Source organism: Carcharhinus amblyrhynchos, chromosome 7 (genome assembly GCF_965287045.1).
Source record: "Carcharhinus amblyrhynchos chromosome 7, sCarAmb.v2.hapA, whole genome shotgun sequence".
NCBI classification, from domain to species: Eukaryota; Metazoa; Chordata; class Chondrichthyes; order Carcharhiniformes; family Carcharhinidae; genus Carcharhinus; species Carcharhinus amblyrhynchos.
Window position 1 is genome coordinate 4,402,107 of NC_137330.1, and position 21,616 is coordinate 4,423,722.

The 21,616-nt window shown below is 46.2% G+C and overlaps 3 protein-coding genes across 3 annotated transcripts; all 3 read right to left on the bottom strand.

Moving 5' to 3' along the window:
- Positions 1–7,710: 7,710 nt before the first annotated feature.
- LOC145345326 (histone H3-like) lies at positions 7,711–8,814 on the bottom strand. Its single transcript, XM_080193142.1, has 2 exons — positions 8,728–8,814; positions 7,711–8,289 (listed from the first exon to the last, which is right to left on the bottom strand). The coding sequence occupies exons 1-2, from the start codon at positions 8,812–8,814 to the stop codon at positions 7,711–7,713; spliced, it is 666 nt and encodes a 221-aa protein (XP_080049268.1).
- Positions 8,815–9,378: 564 nt separating this feature from the next.
- LOC145344730 (histone H4) lies at positions 9,379–9,690 on the bottom strand. The gene has a single exon (XM_080191837.1). It carries the CDS (start codon positions 9,688–9,690, stop codon positions 9,379–9,381), a length of 312 nt encoding a protein of 103 aa, XP_080047963.1.
- An 861-nt stretch (positions 9,691–10,551) lies between these two features.
- Positions 10,552–11,188, bottom strand: LOC145345395 (histone H1-like). The gene has a single exon (XM_080193211.1). The coding sequence runs from the start codon at positions 11,186–11,188 to the stop codon at positions 10,565–10,567; it is 624 nt and encodes a 207-aa protein (XP_080049337.1). The 3' UTR covers positions 10,552–10,564.
- Positions 11,189–21,616: the final 10,428 nt, after the last annotated feature.

The window sequence follows — 21,616 nt, forward strand, 5'->3', positions numbered from 1 at the left end:
CATCCGATTAGGGGTAAATCTGAGAATTCCTTTAACTTTCCACGAATATGAACAGGATAGAGAAGCTATCACTAAATCTGTGGGGTGAGGTTACTGTAAGGGACTTGATGTTTGTATAATGAATCACCGCGTGCGCAGCATTGAATTTAAGCTCATCAGTTTAAATGTAATACACACTGCCGCACAACCGTTAACATACCATGCACGGAGATGACATTAAAAAAAAACTAATTAGAAACAAAAAAAACGAGTGAGGCCTTTTCTACAATGAGGCCTTTTCCAGCTGGCCGTGCGCAACGACGAGGAGCTCAACAAGCTGCTGGGAGGAGTGACCATCGCTCAGGGCGGGGTGCTGCCCAAGAAAACCGCTGCGGCATCCGAGACCAAGTAAAGCGACCATTTTGAAATATAACAACCCCAAAGGCTCTTTTCAGAGCCACCCACTTTCTCTGTGAAAGGGCGACCCATTCTCCACCCGATTGGAGGCGAATTTGTGAGAATTCCCCACTTAAAGGGGCTTGTTGTTTGTACAAGGAATCACTGCGTGTGAATGAAATGAATGCAGACATCTTTCTGTATTCTCTCCTCAAACTTAACATGTATATTTTAATTCAGATATCCATAAATGTCTTGCAGCCACTGAGCGTGTGATTCATCCAATATGTCTTAGGCGAAGCATTATTGTTCTGTTTTGGAAGCGAATGGGGAATTAATTAATACATGCAATAACTCAATGTTGCCTTTTTGAGACCAATCCTGTATTTCCCCTTCTCTAGCGCGATGCTTTTAGCCAACAGTCACAGGGATATGTTCTCTTATCTCTCTCTCTCTCTCTCTCGCTGAACTGCTGGTGAAGGCAGGTTGAAATCTTCATAAATCATTCTCTGGACCCTCGGCTGATATATAAGTAATAGATAAAGGACCTTAGAATTGCTCACAGTACGCATTCAAAGTCAACGTCCTTTGAAGTACCCTAATTTGAAGTTCCCGGCGTTGGACTGGGGTGAAAAAATATACAGCGCAGGAACAGGCCCTTCGGCCCTCCAAGCCTGTACTGACCATGCTGCCCGACTGAACTAAAGCCTTCTGGTAGTGTGGCAACCAGAATTGAACACTCTACTCTAAGTACAGCCTAACTAAAGTTCTATAAAGCTGCAAAATCACTTGCCAATCTTTTTAAAATCCGTGCCCCGGTTGATGAAGGGTAGCATGACGTATGCCTTCTTGACTACCTTCTCCACTAGTGTTGCCACTTTGTGACCTGTGTACCTGTACACCCAGAACCCTCTGCCTATCGATACTCTTAAGAGTTCTGCCATTTACTGTATATTTCCTGTCTGTATTAGACCTTCCAAAATGCACTACCTCCTAATTGTCCGGATTAAACGCCATCTGCCATCTCTCTGCCCAAACCTTCAACTGATCTATACCCTGCTGTATCCTCTTATGGTCCTCATCACCATCTGCAAATCCACCAAGCTTTGTATCATCCACAAACTTACCAAATCAAACGAGTTACATTTTTCTCCAACTCATTTAGCTATGTCACAAACAGCAAAGGTCCCAGCACTGATTGCTGAGGAAGACCACTTGTCACAGGCCTCCATTCAAAAACACACCCTTTCACTGCTACCCTCTACCATCTATGACCGAGTGAGGTCTGTATCCACCTTGCCAGCTCACCTCTGATCCCATGTGACTTCACCGTCTGCAGCAGTCTGCAATGACAGACCTTGTCAATGGCTTTATTGAAGTCCATGTAGACAACATCTACTGTCCTCTCATCAATCATCTTCATCACTTCCTCGAAAAACTCAATCAAGTTGGTGAGTAGTGACCTTACCTTCACAAAACTATTTTGCCTCTCGCTAATATGTCCACTTATTTCCGAGTGGGAGTAAATCCTGCCTTGAAGGGTCCTCTTCAATAATTTGCCTACCACGGATGTTAGGCTCACCAGCCTGTAATTACCTGGATTAGTTTTGCTACCATTCTTAAACAAAGTAACAACATTGGCTATTCTCCAATTCCCTGGGATCTCCCCTGTAGCCAGTGAGGATACAAAGATTTCTCTCAAGGCGCCAGCAATTTCCTCCTTCGCCTCTCTCAGTACTTTCATCTATCCCAACCAGCACTGGGAACTTGTCCGCCTTAATATTCCTCAAGAACCCCAATCCCTACTCATTTTTGATCTCAACATGACTCAACTTATCTACCTTTCCCACGTTCATCATCTACCAAGTCCTTTACTTTGGTGAATACTCACGCACAGTGAGCACAGCAAAAAAGTCTCAAAGCACCAGGTTAAAGTCCAACAGGTTTATTTGAACTTTATCACGAACGTTTAGAGCACTACTCCTTCATCAGGTGAATGGAGGTAGGTTCACAAACACAGTATATATATTTGAAGACACAACTATAAGGTGATTACAGATTGGAATGTGAAGAATGGTTCGAATGTGAGTCTTTACAAGTAATCACGTCTTTACAGGTATAGACAGTGTTTGTGGAGAGAGAGATAGTCACAGGTTAAAGTGGCGTGAATTTTCTCAGGCCAGGACAGTTATTAAGATTTTGCATACCCAGGCATTATGGTGAGGGTTACAAATAGTGCGACATGAACCCAAGATCCTGGTTGAGGTCGTCTTGTGCATGTAAAACTTGTCCATCAGTTTCAACAGACAGCACAGCTCTCAGTCTTTCCTGTCGTCCATCACACAAGTGGGAGAACCTGGACAGATGTTATCTCTGGATGAACTGATAAAGGTCTTTCAGACAGGTAAAACTCCTGGAAGTGATGGCTTACCAGCTGAGTTTTACTCAGTGCTGTGAGACTTGACGGGCCCTGACCTGCTGGAAGTATATGAAGGTATGCTTCTGGAAGGCAGCATGTCAGAACCTATGAGGAAAAACATCATTACCCTCTTCTACAAGCAGAAGGGGGAAAGGAAAAAAAAAGAAATTGGCGACTCATTACAGTATTGAATGTGGACTATAAAATTCTAGCCAAGGTCATCACCAACAGGGTCAAGCCTGCCCTGGGTTCAGTGATCCATCCTGATCAAATCTGTGCTGTAATCGCCAGAAAATCCCTAATAGCCATGCACTACTCAGGGATACGATCATTTATGTGCAAGACAGACAGGTGGATACCTGCCTTATCAGCTGGGATGTGGACATGCCGGCATTGGGCTGGGGTAAACAGAGTAAGAAGCCTTACAACAACAGGCTAAAGTCCAACAGGTTTATTTGGTAGCAAACACCATTAGCTTTCCAAGCGTTTGCTGCTCCTTCATGAACCTAGACTAGGAGAAGGCTTTTGACAGAATATTGCAGTGCTACAAAATGGGTGTGCTTTCCAAAATGGGCTTTGGGAAGGGAATCCCCAATTGGATTCAACTGCTCTACTCAGGTATCAGTAGCACAGTTTCAATCAATGGCTGGGAATCAGACAGGTTTCAGATCAGGTCTGGAGTCAGGCAGGGCTGCCCTCTCCCTTCCGTTCCTTTTGTGTGTTGCATTGAACCCTTTGCCGAACCCCTCAGAAGCACTCAGGCATCAAAGGGATTACAATCCCAGGCCATGGAGGCACGCAGATCAGAGCCTCCCTGTACATGGATGACATGGCTGCCTTCTGCTCAGACCCCTCATCTGTTCGCAGGTTCCTCCAAGTCTGTGAGCAGTTGAAGCTGGCCTGGGGAGCCAAATTTAATGGGGGCAAGAGCGAGGCCATGTTCTTTGGGAACTGGGCTGACAGATCCTTTGTCCCCTTCACTCTGAGGGCAGACTACCTTAAAGTGCTGGGGATATAGTTTGGAGCGCAGGAGCGTGCACCAAAAACTGGGAAGAGTGCATTGCCAAAGGAAGGCAAAAAATGGCTTGTGAGAGCAATGCTCCCTCTCTATTACCTGTAAAAAAACTGGTCATCTGGTGCAAGGTACTGTTCGCGTTCTTGCGTGTGGCGCAGGTCTGATCTATCCACAAATCCTGCGCAGCAGCAGTGACCCAGGCCATCTTCAAACTTATCTGGAGATCACAGATGGATCGTGTCTGGGGGGAAGCGATGCACAAATGCCTAGAGAACGGAGGAAAGCTTCTCAACGGCGCCCTCATCCTGATGGCCACCTTTGCGTGCAGCTGCATCAAGCTGTGTGTAGATCTTCCATACGCTAAACAAGTGACACTGCCTTTTGAACTTCTACCTGTCCCAAGAGTTGTGGAGGATGGGTCTGGCCACACTGCCAGGGAACGCTCCAAGTTGTTGGACCGTACCACAGCACCTGTCCTCCATGGAGAATTTTTTTCCAAAAACAGAACTTTGACCACATGACAACCAAGCAGTTGTGAGCATGTAATGTCCTAGAGGCACTGAGAGAAAAGGAGAGCATGGATCCTGTTGGATGGTTTCCTGAGCAGACTGTCAGTGCCATCTGGCAGAACGCCTCATCACCAGAACTCACAAACAAGCACCAAGACCTGCCTTGTCTGGTGGTGAGAAGGGCACCTCCCTGTCAGATCCTTTATGCACGCTTGAGGTCTCAACACCACCGCACGCTGCTCTGGAAGTGGCTGAGGGGGTGATGAGATGGTCGTACACCTCCTTGTGGAATGTGCCTTTGCAAAGAAGGTCTGGAGTGAGATGCAGCGGTATTTGTCGAGGTTCATCCCCAGCAGTTGGGTGACGCAGGACTCTGCGCTGCAAGGGTTGTTTCCAGACACTGAGACAAATATCAACTGCTGCTGGAGGGTCATCAACTCATTGATGACACTTTTTGGTCAGCCCGGAACTTGCTGATCTTCCAGTTGTAAGATTTGTCCTCGACCGAGTGTCGCAGACTGGCGCATTCCAAGGTCCAGGACTACGTGTTGAGGGCATGCTCAAGCTTGGGACAGCCGCCGCAAAGGCACAATGGGGAAAGGCCACACTGTAAGGCCTTTTAACGGAGGCAGACCGAGAGCTCGGAAACTGTAGAACACCCTCAGCCTGCGTAACTGTGCGCCAATCTGAAAAAAAAGCACACAGTGAAATCTGAAGAATGTATATATACATGTAGTTTAAACATTGAAATATAAGGAACTTAAGGACCTGTAAATAATCATTATAAAGTATTATAAAGATAACTGTTTTTGTTTGCATTGTTCATAATTCTCCGATATGTCATTTTGGAATGGCTTATGTGAGGTTTTTTTTAGTGAATAACGTATATTTTTGAAATTAAAAACAATCAGTTTCTGCTCGGTGATTCTCAATTTTTCTGTGTCTTGAAGGCCGCCTTGGAGAGTGCTTGCCCGAAGTTCGAAGGCTGAATGCCCTTGACTGCTGCAGTGATCCCGATTGGAAGGAGACACTTCTGCTTGGCAATTGTTGATTGGTGTCCATTCATCTGTTGTTGTAGCGTCTGCATGTTCTCGCTGTTGTACCATACCTCGGGACAATGTTTCCTGCAGTGTGTGAGATAGACAATGTTGGCTGGTCGGCATGAGTGTCCACCGCGTACCTCGTTAATGGTGTTCCTACGTGAGATTGTGGTATCTATGTTGATGATCTGGCACATCTTGGAGATGCTGCCGTGGCAGGGTTGTGTGGTGTTGTGGCTTGTGTTCTCCTGAAGGCTGGGTGGTTTGCTGCAAACAATCATCTGTTTAAGTTTGAACGGTTTTTTGAAGGCACATAGTAGGGGTATGGCAATGGCCCTGGTGAGATGTTTGTATTCATATGATTTGTTGAAGACTCCAAAGAAGATGTTGCAGCTTCTCCGCTCTAGGGAAGTACTGGACGATGAAGGGTACTCTGTTGTTCATGTCCCATGTTTGTCTTCTGAGGAGGTCGATGTGGTTTTGCACTATGCCCCATTGGAACTGTCAATAAGCGGAGTGCCATATCCCCTTGTTAAGAGGACGTCTTTCAGCATCTGTAGGTGTCTGTTGCATTTCTAATTGTCAGAGCCAATCCTGTGCAAACAGTGGGCTTGTGCATAGGGGATGACATATTTAAAATGTTCAGGATGGAAGCAGGAGAAGTGCACTTGTGGCAGGGTGACATGCTGAAGTGACAGTCCTTGACGGAGATGCGTGTCCAAGAATGCATACTAGGAAAATAGTCCATGGTGAGTCTTGATATTGGAATGGAACTTGTTGATGTCATTGTGTCTTCTTTTCAGCAATTCTTCACCATGGGCTCAAAAGAAGAAAATATCATCGATGTATCTGGTGTATCACATTGGTTGAAGGTCCTGTGTGGTGAAGAATTATTTCTTGAACTTGTGCATGGAAGTATTGGCCTATTGAGGTGCACATTTGCTCCCCGTGTCTGTTCCTTGTGTCTGGATGAAGAACTGGTTGTCGAAGGTGAAGTTGTTGTGGTCCAGGATGAAGCGGACGAGTTTAAAATTGCACCTGGAGATTGGTCGGTGTTCAGTACTGAGGCTGCAGCAGCAATGCTGTTCCTTGTACGATGTGTTTCAAGACACCCTCAGCTTAGCCAGAGAGAATCAAATTGCCTCATATGATGGGATGGCCTTGTGGATCTTTGGGAGGTAGTAGAGAGCTCCAACGCAGGGAATACATGAAATGAGAACACAGAGGGTGCTCTGACACTCTGGATCAAAAGTCTCAATCAGCCTGTTTAGTTGGCGTGTGTGTTCCTGGGTCAGATCTGCAGTCTGCAGTGTTCCTGGTTGTTGGTACACTTCTTTGTAGTAATGTGTTCTGTTAAACATGACGATGACTCCTTCTTTGCTGGTTTGATGTTGTGGTTGGAATTGAGAGCGTGGGTGGCGTTGTGTTCTGCTTGGGTGATATTCGGGGCTATGTTGTGAGATCTAATCAGTCTAGGGGGTTTGAGTTTAAGAGCCGTGGGGCTATGCTGCAACTATACCGAGCGTTGGTGAGACCACATTTGGAATAGTGTGTTCAGTTCTGGTCACCTCACTGTAGGAAGGACGTGGAAACATTGGAGAAAATGCAGAGAGGATGCTGTCTGGTTTAGAGGGTAGGTCTTATGAGAAAAGTTTGAGGGAGCTGGGTTTTTTTCTCTTTAGAGCAGAGGAGGATGAGCGGCGACTTAGAGGTTCATAAGATGAGGGGGATAGAGTGGACTTGTAGAGACTATTTCCTTGGGTGGATATAGCTGTTACTAGGAGACACAACTACAAGATTCATGGCGGGATATCCAGGAGGGATGTCCGAGGTAGATTCTTCACTCAGTGGTTGCGGTGTGGAATGCATTGTCTGCTCTCATAGTGGAGTCGGACACTTTAGGAACTTTCAAGCGGTTATTGAATGGGACGTGGAGAACACCAGAATTATAGAGAGTGGGATAGCTTGTTCTTGGGTTTGGACATAGCTCGGCATCATATTGAGGGCCGAAGGGCCTGTACTGTGTTATAGTGTTCTACATGCAAGAAAGCACAGAGTAACCCACAACCAATGATCGGAACAATATTACAGCGAAAAAAAACATGCAATTTGGAATAATTTTTTTGCAGATTGCTAGGCGTGCAACTGAACGAGCCGCTAACGTGTTGTATTCGGAATATAAAAATGGATTAACGATTCAACACCTGCAAAATTGGATTGGGAGTGAATGAGCATCAGGTACGCTGGGTACAACACGCCGATTACCGCTCCTTTTAATGGATTTGGTGGCTCTGAAAAGAGCCTTTTGTGTTTCTTTCTGGATTTCAAAGGCCAACAGTGGGTCCGGTCAGTTTAAGCGCGCTCCCCGCGGATGCGGCGGGCCAGCTGGATGTCTTTGGGCATGATGGTGACTCGCTTGGCATGAATGGCGCACAGATTGGTGTCCTCAAAGAGCCCCACCAGGTAAGCCTCGCTGGCCTCCTGCAGGGCCATGACGGCCGAGCTCTGGAAGCGCAGGTCGGTCTTGAAGTCCTGAGCGATCTCCCGCACCAGGCGCTGGAAGGGCAGCTTGCGGATCAGCAGCTCGGTGGATTTCTGGTAGCGGCGGATCTCCCGCAGAGCCACAGTGCCGGGCCGGTAGCGGTGAGGCTTCTTCACTCCGCCCGTGGCTGGAGCGCTCTTGCGGGCAGCTTTGGTAGCCAGCTGCTTGCGGGGAGCTTTCCCGCCGGTTGACTTGCGCGCTGTCTGCTTGGTTCGGGCCATCTCTTCAAACGCAGTAACTCGGAATGTCAGAGCGGCTTCCAGCCTCCCTTTTTCAACCGGCTGAAGCACCGCCCGCCGCCACTGATTGGCTTCCGCCACAGCCCCTATCCAATCACCCTCATAGCAACCACAGTCTGCCGGCTCTGATTGGCTGAGCTCGGATGGCCGCTGATTTTCAAAATTCACCGCCAAAAAAGACCGCCAATTTCACTGCAAACTTTTCCTCACTGCCTCAGCACCAAAAACACATTCAGATTCATTCCGTGATAGACCCAGAACAGGCTGGGAGCAAACTCCCAGTGAGAGGCGCAAAACACAGTGTCAAACACACACTTTACCATGAAGGATGACCTCTTTCTGCACTGCAGGGATCCTGTGGATTCAAAAAATGATTTAAAAAAAACAAGGTTTAAACGTTCGAAGGGAGGGAAATTACTGCAGACCGATTGAAAGAATGGAATCGAAAAATACACCAGCTTAAAATATCCACAAATGTGAATGGTAATATATGATTAATAGGAAATTGCAGCAAGTTTTGCAATCTGACACATTCTGTTCACTATGTTTCTATCTCAAAGCCAGTGCGTCTTTCCATTAGATACTCACAGAATCACACATATTTTGGAACCGAGGGCAATTATTGTGACATTGCTGTTTAATGGGACACACGCGGTTTTTGCGGAATCCACCCATTCGTTACGGCTGAAATAAAATCGGAAGAAAAAGCTGTGCCGCGGAATTTTTCAATACCCGCTCCTGCATCAATGGCAGCGGCTGGGAACCAGGTGGCAATAATGTTCTTAGGTTTAAGGTGCGAGGGAAAGGCTCAAAATGTACGAGGCAAGTTTTTATTTATATATACAGAGGTTGGTGGGTGCTTGGAACTCAGTCAGGGGAGATAGTGGAAGCAAACGCGATAATGAGTTTTAAGAGGCGTCTGGATAAAGATATGAATAGGATGGGAATAGTTGGGTATGGTCCCCGGAAGGGTGGGTGGTTTTAGTTAAGTCGGGCAGCAAGGTTGTTGCAGGCATGGAGGGCCGAAGGGCCTGTGCTGTAATTTTCTTTGTTCAGATACGTTAAGATATCCTCAACCACAATGCGGAATGGTCCGATTCCTAAAAAGATGGTAAAGCTGCATGAAATTCAACACATAGATAGAGCCCGGTGCTGTACGGTGGTCAGTGCTCTCAATGTGAAGATGTGGGCGGCTCTGATAAGAGCCTTTGGATTTTTTAGAAAATTGGATAATTTTTTTCAGCCGCCGAATCCATAGAGAGTGCGGCCCTGGCGTTTCAGAGCGTACACCACATCCATGGCGGTGACCGTCTTGCGCTTGGCGTGCTCGGTGTAGGTGACCGCATCCCTGATCACATTCTCCAGGAAAACCTTCAGCACCCCGCGGGTCTCCTCGTAGATCAAGCCCGAGATCCGCTTGACGCCGCCACGGCGAGCCAGGCGACGGATAGCTGGCTTGGTGATGCCCTGGATGTTATCACGAAGCACTTTGCGGTGTCGCTTTGCTCCGCCTTTCCCCAGCCCTTTGCCTCCTTTCCCTCTGCCAGACATGATTCTTCTTCAGTCAAATCGCTGCTAAATGACAGAGGAGCTGCTGCAGCTTCCTTTATTATACAGCTCGCCCCGACCTGACTGAGAAAGAGAGAGAGAGGCGGGACGGGGAGGAGACTGACAGACAGACAGAGCAGTGAAATGTCTTTCACCATCCAGCTGCTCCTCCTCCTGCCCGAACCGATATTTTAGATTCAAATTCAAACAGAAATGAAAAGAGCGCGAGGAACAAAACGTACAAACTGGAATATTAGATACAAGCGAGTTAGAAACCCGGGACTACTCAATCCTAGTGGCGACTAGGCGAAGTTCACAGTAACTTCATTGCAGTGTTAATGTAAGTGTTACTTGTGAACAATTAACAAAATGTACTTTAATATTCCCGCCTCAGTGCAGCCCTTTCTGTAACCTGTGAACTGTTTGACCCATTTCAATCCAGCTCTTATTTCATTGCCGACAACGCCTCCCCCAGACAGGTTGAGAATTTTACTCATTTCGCCCTCGGGATAAAATGTGTTGGGGGTTTGATTTGTGACGTGGGTTTTCTCCGCCAGGATTCCTTTTACACCCTCACTCTGAATCTGTGAATAAATAAACTAACACAAAGTGTTGAGTGTTCCCCCGGAGCCATTCCCGGGTTAGGGAGAAGCAGCAACATCCTTGTGTGTGAGTGCAGAGAGTGAAGGGGGGAGAGGGGTTTCGGGTCTCGAACGTGTCAGCGAGAATACTGGATTAACATTTCTCTCTGAAATCTGCTCCCAGCGCCGGGACAGCGATTCATTGACCGCGGGGGGGTTCAGCTCTTTCCTGAGAGAGGTGGGTGGCTCTGAGAAGAGCCTTTGGGTTCACAGGTTTGGGATTTGCTCGGCGAATTTCACTTCTTTCCTGCTTTCTTAGACTTTGCTGCAGCCGCTTTGGGTTTGGCCTTCGATGTCTTTACCTTCGTGACCTTCTTCACAGCAATCTTTTTCTTGGGGGATGCTTTCTTCACGCTCTTTTTTGGAGCTGTCGTTTTCTTGACTGCTTTCTTCACTGTGGCTTTCTTGGCTGCTGGTTTCTTTGTTGCCGATTTCTTTGTTGCTGGTTTCTTTGTTACTTTCTTGGCCACCGCTTTCTTCACTGGGGTTTTCTTGGCCGCTCCTGCCTTTACCTTCTTGACAGTTTTCCGCTCCGCTGTTTTCTGAGCGAGTTTGTAGGAGCCGGAGGCGCCAATACCACTCAGCTGAATCAGCTTTCCATTTTCCACATTCCTCTTTAAACTTTGCCGGATCTGGCTCCCCCGTTTGCCCACATCCACCCCTTTGCCCCGCAGCTCCTTCTTGATGGCGGCAGTGGACATCCCCTTGCGATCCTTGCATTCCGCCACTATCTGGAGGATCAGATCGCCCACACTGGGACCTGTTGCTTTCTTCCGGGGAGCCGCTGCCTTCTTCTTCTTGGCTGCCTTGCCTGTGGCGGCGGCTGCAGGAGCCGTTTCGGCGGCTGCACTGTCGCTCATGTCCAGAACTCTTCACCAAATCTCTCCGTCAATGTGAACTGGATGAGAAATGAAGCGTTTGGTGGCGGCACTGAGCAACTTAAAGGCAGCGAGCGGACGGGGCGGAGACAAGCTGCTGTCAGCTCCAGGCTGCTGCTGCCTTCTCTGTGTTTCTCTCTCGACCCAAACTCTCAATTTCCACTCAAATTCCGGCTCCACACTGGCCCGGGTTGAATCCTCATTGTGTCTGACACCTTAATGCCTGTTGTAGTAAAGATTTCACCCGGATTGAAGGCTGCATTTGGGATTAAACTCTGTTTCTCTACTGTACTGTTCGCGCTCTCTCACCCCATCGCTGTCATCTCCCTTACTTTTCGACTGAAATCTGAAAAGCGTCATGGAAATTGCGTTGAAATCTAACTTTGAAAAGTAGGAGGGATACAGGGGGAAAACTTGATTCAAAAATATTTTTGTTTTAAACAAGAATGATGCGGAGATCTAATGATCTTAACGGACACAGAAACACAGTGATGTTCTCCTGTTCCCCCGCCCCTATCACACACTCTCTTCTGCACAATATTCACATCTACACAATCGCAGGCAATTCACACGTCTCTGTACATATTGTCCCTCTCTTCCACACTTTCCCCCGTTATGTTGGCTAATTGTAAATTCTCCCTTAACTTTGTTAACCTCTCTGTATTTCCTGCACCACATACTGTGTGTTAACCTCATTCCTCAGAGCAACCAGTCAAATGTGTTTTCACGAAATTACACTGATTGTCCATCTTTCTTCAAAGTGAAAATACAAATGATCTCTTCACTAAAACTGGACACTCTCCAGTTTGAGGTTATCCTCCTGCACTGCTCAGTTACACTAAACCCTGAACTCAAACAACAGGGACATCCACTTAAAGACTCGTCCCACAGCCGCTGACAGTGGAGTTGTTGACAGTCACAGGTAAACTCTTGACCATTCTGAACCGAACTGGAGATTTAAAAACGAATGATAAAATTATGGACCAGGAGATTCTGAGGAAACGAGACAGGGACCATCTCAGTCACAACACGGCACAGTGTTCACAGGAGTGTCAGTGATACACATGTTAGCATTTTGTTCACAACACACACAATAACATACTGGAAATGACCGAGAGAGAAGCAGAGTCATGGAGTCAGAGTCATACATAGAGAGAAGGAGATGGTGAGGCTCAGAGAGTGGGAGATGGAGGAAAAGAAAGAATCAGGGAGATAGAGGAGCAGAGAAATAGACACTTGGAGAAATAATGAGAAAGGCTTAGAGAAGCACACAAGGACAGAGATAGAGGGAGAGGTAAGGAGTGAGAGAGAAGGAAAGAGAGATGAACATACATAGCAAAATACTGAGACAGACGAAATGACACAGAGGGAAAGATAAGGGACAAGAAGACAGAAACTGAGAATGGAAAACATGGAGGGGCAAACAGAGAGAGAGAGAGAGGGGAAGACAGGGAATGCGAAATGATGAGATACATAGACAGACGCAAAGAGAGTCACACAGAGATGGAAGGCATAGTGACAGATAAATGGAGAGAGACTGAAAGATAGATAGATAGATAGATAGATAGATAGATAGATAGATAGATAGATAGATAGAGAAACATATGAGGAGAACAAAATGAATGAGAAAGTGAAATAATTAGAGACGGGGGATGGGGTAGGGATGGGAGAATAAAAATTCGATATTAACTTGAAGTTAAGCTTATTTATTCGTGTCACAAGTGAGCTTCCATAAGCATTGCAATGAAGTTTCTGTGAAAAAAAAACCTAATTGGCACACTCTAATACCTGTTTGCATATACTGAGGGAAAATTTAGCACAGCTAATGCATCTAATCAGCATGCCTTTCAGAGCAGCCAGGGGAAAACAATGCCATCATGAGGAGAACATTCAAACTCCGCACAGTGACACAACCTGGGGATCGACCCCAGATGTCTGGCACTGTGAGGCAGTGTTGTACTGCACTCTGTGTCAATACCAGAATGAAGAACAATATTACAATTACAATGCATTAGCAGAGATCATCACATGAGGTCTGAGTACAGCATTAGAATACATACATATCACAATCTATAACTGTGCCGCAAGCATACTCAATGGGGATAGAATTGCTTTGGAAACAGATCAGTGTAGGCAACATTGTAAGCCAGGGGACTGTGCCAAAAAAAGGAATGTGCAAAGAAGGGGAGTGGACCAACCAGGGAGTGTTTACAAGCGTGGGAAAATACAAACAAGGGATATGTATGGTAAATGCAGGGGTATGTATGAATGCACAGAAATGTGCAAAACCAGTGCCAAGCAAACAAATAGGGAATGGGCAAACGAGGGGAGTGTGCAAACCAGGGAGTGTGTATAGAGTGTAAACCACGGTAGTGTGCGGGGTAAATAAACCAGCAGATTGTGCAAAACAGAGGTGTGTGTAACCGAGGGGAATATACAAACCAGAGGAATGAGTATAATAATGAAGAGCTGGGGAATGCGTATATCAGGGGAGTGTTTATACCAAAGGAGTGTGTAAAGCCAGGGAGATGTGTTTGTCAGGGATGTGTTTATATCGGGGAATTGTGTGATCCTCGGATATTTACCTACTGAATACAAATTAAAATTGGAAAAAAGAAGTTTGACAATTCAGTCAAAGAGTAAAGTCATAAAATTAAAACACACGGGATTGTAGGTAATGTCCTCAGATGAATAGAAAGCTGATTAGCACACAGGGAGCAAAGAGTACATAAGTATTCTTATTTTTTTTCTGATTGGCAGTAACTAGTGGGGCTCCACAAGGATGGTTTCCAATGGGGGTACCATAAGCATAGACATGGGTCAAGGGTGGAGTAGGAAAAACACATTGTTAAGATGGCGGTGCGGGCTTGTTGGGCCGAAGGGCCTATTTCCTGCGCTGTGTTGTTCTTTGTTCTTTGATCTGTGCTAGGATTCAAACTGTTTATACTATATATTAATGATTTGGATGCCGGAATTGAATCTATTTGTTCTAGTGTACAGAATCAGGGACTGACAGATGCAGAAAGAAGCCTACGTTCACATACAAAGAAAGAGACTGATCAAGTCAAGCCTAATGTATTTCATTTCAGAGAAAAGTTAAGGAAAGCACAGAATGAAACACAAGGTGTTTCAGAGGATGACACTATCTTTATTTTAGGCCATCAGAAGGTTTTCGACAAGGACTCACAAGCAGATTAGTATGTCATGTTAAATTGCACCGATTGTGGATGTCTTGAGATGGAAAGAAAACTTGTTCGCAGATGCGTAGCATAGACTTGGCATAACTGGATCTTACTCCAGTTGGCAGGCAGTGACTAATGGGGTATCAACAGGATCCCTGCCAGCACCCCAACAATTCACATTATGTAGTAATGATTTGGAGAGGGAACTAAATGCATTATCTCCAAATTTGCTGGTGATACAAAACTGCATGGGAGGGTGATCTGGAAGCAGGATGCAGAGATGCTTAAGCATGATATGGACAGGCTGATTGTGCAGGCATGTGTATGTCAGTTGCAGTATAATGTGGATTAATGTGAGTTTATTATTACTTGAATGGGTGTATATTGTTAGAGGTGGATACTCAGTGAGACCTGAGTGTCCTTGTGCACCAGTCACTACAATTAAGTGTGCCAGGACAGCAGACATTAAAGAATGCAAATTGCATGTTTGCCAGGACAGCAGATAGTAAAGAATGTAAATTGCATGTTTGCCTTCATAGCAAGACAATTTGAGTATAAGTATTGCAATGTTTTGCTGCAATTGTAAAAGACGTTGGTGAGACCAAATCTGGAATATTGTCTGCAATTTTGGTGTCCTTGTCTGAGCAAGGATGTCTTTGCTACATAGTGAGTACAACAAAGGTTTACCAGGCAGATTCCTAGGATGGTTAGTATGCCATATCAGGAGACAATAATTTGGTTTGGATTATATTCATATCTGGAGTTTAGAAGAGTAAGAGGGGTTTAGACAGGGTAGATTCAGACAGAATGTTGCCAACGTTGGGGCAGCTCAGAACTAGAGGTCATTGTTTGAGGGATAAGGACTTTTAGAACTGCGGTAAGGAGACATTTGTTCACCCAGAGAATGGTAAATATATGAAATTCACTACCACAGGAAGTAGATAAGGCTGGAACGTTGTCTGGTTTCAAGACAAAATTAGATGTAGCTCTTTGGGCTAAAGGGCTGAAGAGATATGGGGAGAAGATGGGATCAGGATATTGAATTTGATGAACAGGTGTGTCAAAATGAAAGGCTGAGCAGGCTCCAAAGGCCTGTTTCTAGTTTCTATGTGTTTGCACAAGATAGAGTGCAGTGGAAGTTCACTAGGATGTTGCCTGGGCTGGAATGTTTCAGCTCTGAAGAGAGGTTCATGTTGCTGGCATTATTTCCCTGAGGGAAGAGATAATTGATAGGAATGAACTGTTTCTCTTAGTGGAAGGGTCAATAATCAGGGAGCATAAATTTAAGGTAAGGGGCAGAACAATTAGAGAGGATTTGATGATTTTTTTTTCACCTAGAGAATGGTGGGAACCTGGAACTCACTGCCTGAAAGGATGGTAGAGGCAGGAACCCTTAACTTAGACAAATCATTTAGATGAGCAGCTGGAATGGCATAGCACACATGACTATGGACCCAGAGCTGGAATATGGGATCAGGATAGATGGATATTCAATAAATTACGCAGACACGATGGGCTAAATGGATGCAGGTGACCACATCCCTGAAAATATTGTTCAGGGAAACCTTCAGTGAATCTCTTCAAAGAACAAGGGCGAGATCAACTTGTTCTTTCAACTGTGGTCACCCAGATCCTCCTCCTGCCTGCTCGAATTGACATTTTAGAATCAAGTTCTAAACAGAACGGCAAAGCGTACAGTCAACAACGTACAAACTGGAATATGACAGACAAACCAGTTAGAAACCTGGATCCATTCAATCCAGACTTGTCAGTAATATTGCCGCCTAAGTATAATATATTGTAAAATGAGTCAAACTGTCTTCTCCTAGTTCAATTCTGCTCCTATTCCATTCCCACAAAACTCTCCCAGATGAGTTGAGAGTTTTACTATTTAAAAATACATCTGATCTAAATGGGCTTGCTTCACTCTGGACACCTCTGAAGCGGTGAGAGACATTGAGACTCAACTCTCAGCGATCCTGTACCAGTTTAATCCAGGCACCAGATTAATCCCAAATTCTGAAGATGAGGTCAATAATGTCTGAAATATATGGTCAATATGTGCTGCAATTATCTGGAATGTTTTGATCAAATTGTTCGATAAATGCTCAGGTTCCAACATTATCAATCCAACTAAATTAATCTGAGACTATTCTGATCAGATATCAACTCCTGCAATATCACAGCAAACACACAAATTCCTGGTGAGGATGCATTGGTGAGGACGTGCAGATGAACAGTGAAGACATTGCAGGGAATGATCTCAGTTTGAACTTCAGACAGGGATTATGCAGCAGCTTGAACCGTTCTCTGCATTTCCCCACAGTAAGAAGTGTCACAACATCAGGTTAAAGTCCAACCGGTTTATTTGGTAGCACAAACATTCAAAGTGTCATGCCTTCTTCAGGTGAATGAGGAGCTGTGTTCACAAAGAGGGCATATGTAGACACAAACTCAATTTACAAGATAATGGTTGTAATGTGAGCCTTTACAGGTAATCAAGTCTTAAAGGTGCAGACAATGTGAGTGGAGAGAGAGTTAAACACATGATAAAGAGGTGCGTACTGTCTCCAGACAGGACAGTTAATGGGCTTTTGCAAGCCCAGCCAAGTCGTGAGGCTAACAGACAGTGTGACATGTACCCAAGATCCCGGTTGAGGCGTCCTCATGTGTGCGGAACTTGGCTATTAGTTTCTGCTCAGCGATTCTGCCTTGCCATGTGTCATGAAGGCCACCCTGGAGAACATTTACCCGAAGATCAGAGGCTGAATTCCCGTGATCGATGAAATGTTCCCCACAGTTCCAACTTCCTTTCTGGAACTGTGAGGAAATTGAACAGGGGAACTGAGGAAATTGGAACAGAAACAGAAAATGCTGCAAATTCTCAGCAGGTTTGACAGCATCTGTGGAGAGAGAATGGGGCGAATATTTGGAGCCTTCCTCTTCCTAACTGGAAACGTTGGCTCTATTCTCTCTCCACAGATGCTGTCAGAGCTGCTGAGATTTTGCAGCATTTTCTGGTGTAGTTTCAGATTGCAGCATCCGCTGTATTTTGCCCTTTATATTGACTCAGCAAATTGCATTTGTTCTCGGAATGATTGTGGAGAGAGAGGCGCATGCGCCATGGTGCACGGCCCTCAGCCCGGATGCCCTGACGCATGCGCGCTGCCCTCCCCTGGCCCCGCCCATTTCCTCAGTCAGCGGAAATCCTTTGTTTGAAACTGACTGAAATGGAAATGTCAGCGCCCAGGTCAGCGAGGGAACAGCGTTCACATCCCAGCAGCACATCCATTGGGGAGTGTGGACACAGAGGGGCTCAGAGATCCTCACTGACTCGGGGGAAGTTCAGGGAGATTCGGGAGCTGTTTGTAAGAGGCAGAGCGGAGCAGGAACCTGTTCCGGGATTGGAGTGAGCCGGGGGGAATGGAGAGGAGTTCTTGGGACTGTGTGAGACACTGCTGAGGGAGTCACAAGGTGAATAAGCTGCTAGTGAAAATGACCGGGCTTTTCTCTGCTCAAACCTGTGATGTATAATCCCGGTTCAGCTCCTGTTTCAGCTTGTTTGTTGGCATTGTCCAGTGAATGGGGGAAAACAGGCGGGACAGTGAGGATGGGAATAATTGCGGTAGACAGAGGGGAACCGGTGGATGTGGTGTTTCTCGATTTTCAGAAGGCGTTTGATAAGAACATAAGAAATAGGAGTAGGAGTAGGCCATCTAGCCCTTCGAGCCTGACCCGCCATTCAATAAAATCATGGCTGATCTGTCGTGGCTCAGTTCCACATTCCCGCCCTCTCCCCATAACCCTTAATCCCCTCTCTTATCAAAAACCCATCAACCCGCTTCTTAGAAATATTTAGCGAGGTAGCCTCCACCACTTCAACGGGCAGAGAATTCCAGAGTGCATCATCATGTATTATCTACTTGGAACCACAAAGCAGGACAATATGTTGTATATACAACATGCAACCACATCCTAATATCAGCATTCCACATTTAGGCAGGTCTTACAACAAGATTGCATTATAAAAATTTAAAGATATACTAAAATATCAATTACTACTTGTGGTAACATGCCTTTTAAGGGGCAATCCTTTGCAGGCCAGGTGATCGGGTCCTATGGAGAGGCTGTATGGGAAGTCAGTCCAACCTGGGCGCACATCCTGGGAGGAGGAAGACCTTCAGTTGGAGCTAGGGAGGAGAAGAGAGTATTCTTTGTCAGACACCTATATTGTATACGTAAGTTATTATTAGCTAATGAACCCTTCGTTGTTGGAGCGACATCGAGTCGCCTCCCTCTATTACACTGGCAACGAGAAAAACTCAGCCGTTGGGAGATCGCAGTGTGCATTTAGAGGGGGAGACAGGTCCAAATGCCCTTCAAATGACTAATTGGAAGATAGAGTCTTTTGACCCAGAAGTTGAAAACTGAGGACATTATATATCGAAAGGGTGCATTATTTCTTCAGGATCACTACAGGTGATACTACTGTCTATGGCCTACAAACCTACAGATTGGCAAGGAGCATATACTCTGATGCCCTGGAAATAAACGTGGCATTTTCCCCTCCCACCCACCACAAGAATTGTAGTGTGTGGGACTTGGATGATCCAAAGTTCTGTTGACCTAAGAACATAAGAAATAGGAGCAGGAGTAGGCCATCTTGCCCTTCGAGCCTGCCCCGCCATTCAATAAGATCATGGCTGATCTGAAGTGGATCAGTTCCACTTTCCCGCACTCTCCCCATAACCCTTAATTCCCTTGTCTACCAAAAACCTATCTACCCGTGACTTAAATATATTAAGTGAGGTAGCCTCCACCACTTCAACAGGCAGAGAATTCCAGAGTTTAACCACTCTTTAAGTGAAGAAGTTCCTCCTCAACTCCGATCTAAACTGCGCCCCCCCCCCTTATCTTGAGGCTGTGCCCTCTAATTCTGCTATCCTTTCTAAGCAGGAAGAATCTCTCTACCTCTACCTTATCCATCCCCTTCATTATCTTGTACGTCTCTATAAGATCTCTCCTCATCCTTCTAAACTGCAATGAGTACAGACCCAGTCTATTTAGTCTCTCTTCATAGACCAACCCCCTCATCTCCGGTATCAGCCCAGTGAGCCTCCTCTGCACTCCCTCCAAGGCCAAAATATCCTTGCGTAAGTGCGGCGACCAAAACTGCACACAGTGTTCCAGCTGCGGCCTCAGCAGTACTCTACAGTTGCAGCAAGACCTCCCTACTTTTATATTCTATCCCCCTCGCTATAAAGACTAGCATCCCATTCGCCTTCTTGATCACCTCCTGCACCTGCAGACTGGGTTTTTGCGACTCATGCACAAGGACCCCCAGGTCTACCCGCACCACAGCATGCTGCAGCTTTTCTCCCTTTAAATAGGAATCCCTCCTACTATTATTCCTGCCAAAGTGGATAACCTCACACTTGCTAACATTGTACTCCATCTGCCAGGTCCTCACCCACTCGCTCAGCCTATCCAGGTCCCTCTGCAGACTTTCCACACCCTCCGTACAATTTGCTTTTCCACTCATCTTTGTGTCATCAGCAAATTTCGTCACCCCACACTCAGCCCCCTCCTCCATATCATCTATATAAATGGTAAATAGCTGAGGCCCCAGCACCGATCCCTGCGGCATTCCACTGGTCACCATCCGCCAATCAGAACAGCACCCACTGACACCAACTCTCTGCTTCCTATTAGACAGTCAATCCTCTATCCACGCTAACACCTTACCCCCAACTCCATGCACCTTAGCCTTCTGTAGCAACCTTTTATGAAGCACCTTATCAAACACCTTTTGGAAATCTAAAAACACCACATCCACCAGTTCCCCTCTGTCTACCGCACTAGTCACATCCTCATAGAAATCCAATAAATTCGTCAAACACGACTTCCCCTTAACGAATCCGTGCTGTGTCTGCTCTATCAAACCATTCTTTTCTAGGTGCCTCGCTATTTCTTCTTCGATGACGGATTCAAGCATTTTTCCAACTACAGATGTTAAACTAACCGGCCTACACAAAAGGTTGCTTCAGAAGGTTAGGGGGCATGGAGTTGGGGGTAAGGTGTTAGCGTGGATAGAGGATTGGTTGTCTAATAAGAACATAAGAAATAGGAGCAGGAGTAGGCCATCTAGCCCTTCGAGCCTGCCCCGCCATTCAATAAGATCATGGCTGATCTGTCGTGGCTCAGTTCCACTTTCCCGCCCTCTCCCCATAACCCTTAATCCCCTCTCTTATGAAAAACCCATCAACCCGCGTCTTAAAAATATTTAGCGAGGCAGCCTCCACCACTTCAACGGGCAGAGAATTCCAGAGATTCACCACCCTTTGAGTGAAGAAGTTCCTCCTCAACTCCGTTCTGAACCGCCCCCCCTTTATCTTGAGGCTGTGCCCCCTAGTCCTACTGTCTTTTTTGAGCGGGAAGAGTCTCTCCACCTCTATCCTATCCATCCCATTCATCATCTTATACGTCTCAATGAGATCTCCCCTCATTCTTCTAAACTCTAACGAGTACAAGCCTAGTTTATTCAGCCTCTCCTCATAGCTCAACCCTCTCAACTCCGGTATCAGCCTAGTAAACCTCCTCTGCACTCCCTCCAAGGCCAAAATATCTTTGCGCTGCTGCGGCACCCAAAACTGCACACAGTACTCCAGCTGCGGCCTCACCAATGCCCTATACAGCTGCAGCAAGACCTCCCTACTTTTATATTCAATCCCCCTCGCTATGAAGGCCAGCATCCCATTCGCCTTCCTGACCACATGCTGCACCTGCAAGCTGGGTTTTTGCGACTCATGCACAAGGACCCCGAGGTCCCTCTGCACCGTCGCCTGCTGCAGTTTTTCACCACGTAAGTAATAGTCCTTCCTACCATTCTTCCTACCAAAGTGGACCACCTCACACTTGCCAACATTAAATTCCATTTGCCATTTCCTGGCCCATTCGCCCAGCCTATCTAGATCCTTCTGCAGACTCTCCACACCCTCCACACAATTTGCCGGTAACTAATGGAGTGCCGCAGGGATCGGTGCTGGGGCCTCAGCTATTTACCATTTATATAGATGATCTAGAGGAAGGGGCTGAGTGTAGGGTGACGAAATTTGCTGATGACACAAAGATAAGTGGAAAAGCAAATTGTACGGAGGGTGTGGAAAGTCTGCAGAGGGATCTGGATAGGCTGAGCGAGTGGGTGAGGACCTGGCAGATGGAGTACAAG

Bases quoted from the DNA above. Each gene is read 5' to 3' on its own strand.
- LOC145345326 (XM_080193142.1), bottom strand. From the start codon at position 8,814: ATGGGTGGATTCCGCAAAAACCGCGTGTGTCCCATTAAACAGCAATGT. The intron at 8,290-8,727 runs GTGAGTATCTAA...TTTGAAAATCAG, and splicing joins TCCAAAATATGTGTGATTCT to CGGCCATCCGAGCTCAGCCA.
- LOC145344730 (XM_080191837.1), bottom strand. From the start codon at position 9,690: ATGTCTGGCAGAGGGAAAGGAGGCAAAGGGCTGGGGAAAGGCGGAGCA.
- LOC145345395 (XM_080193211.1), bottom strand. From the start codon at position 11,188: ATGAGCGACAGTGCAGCCGCCGAAACGGCTCCTGCAGCCGCCGCCACA.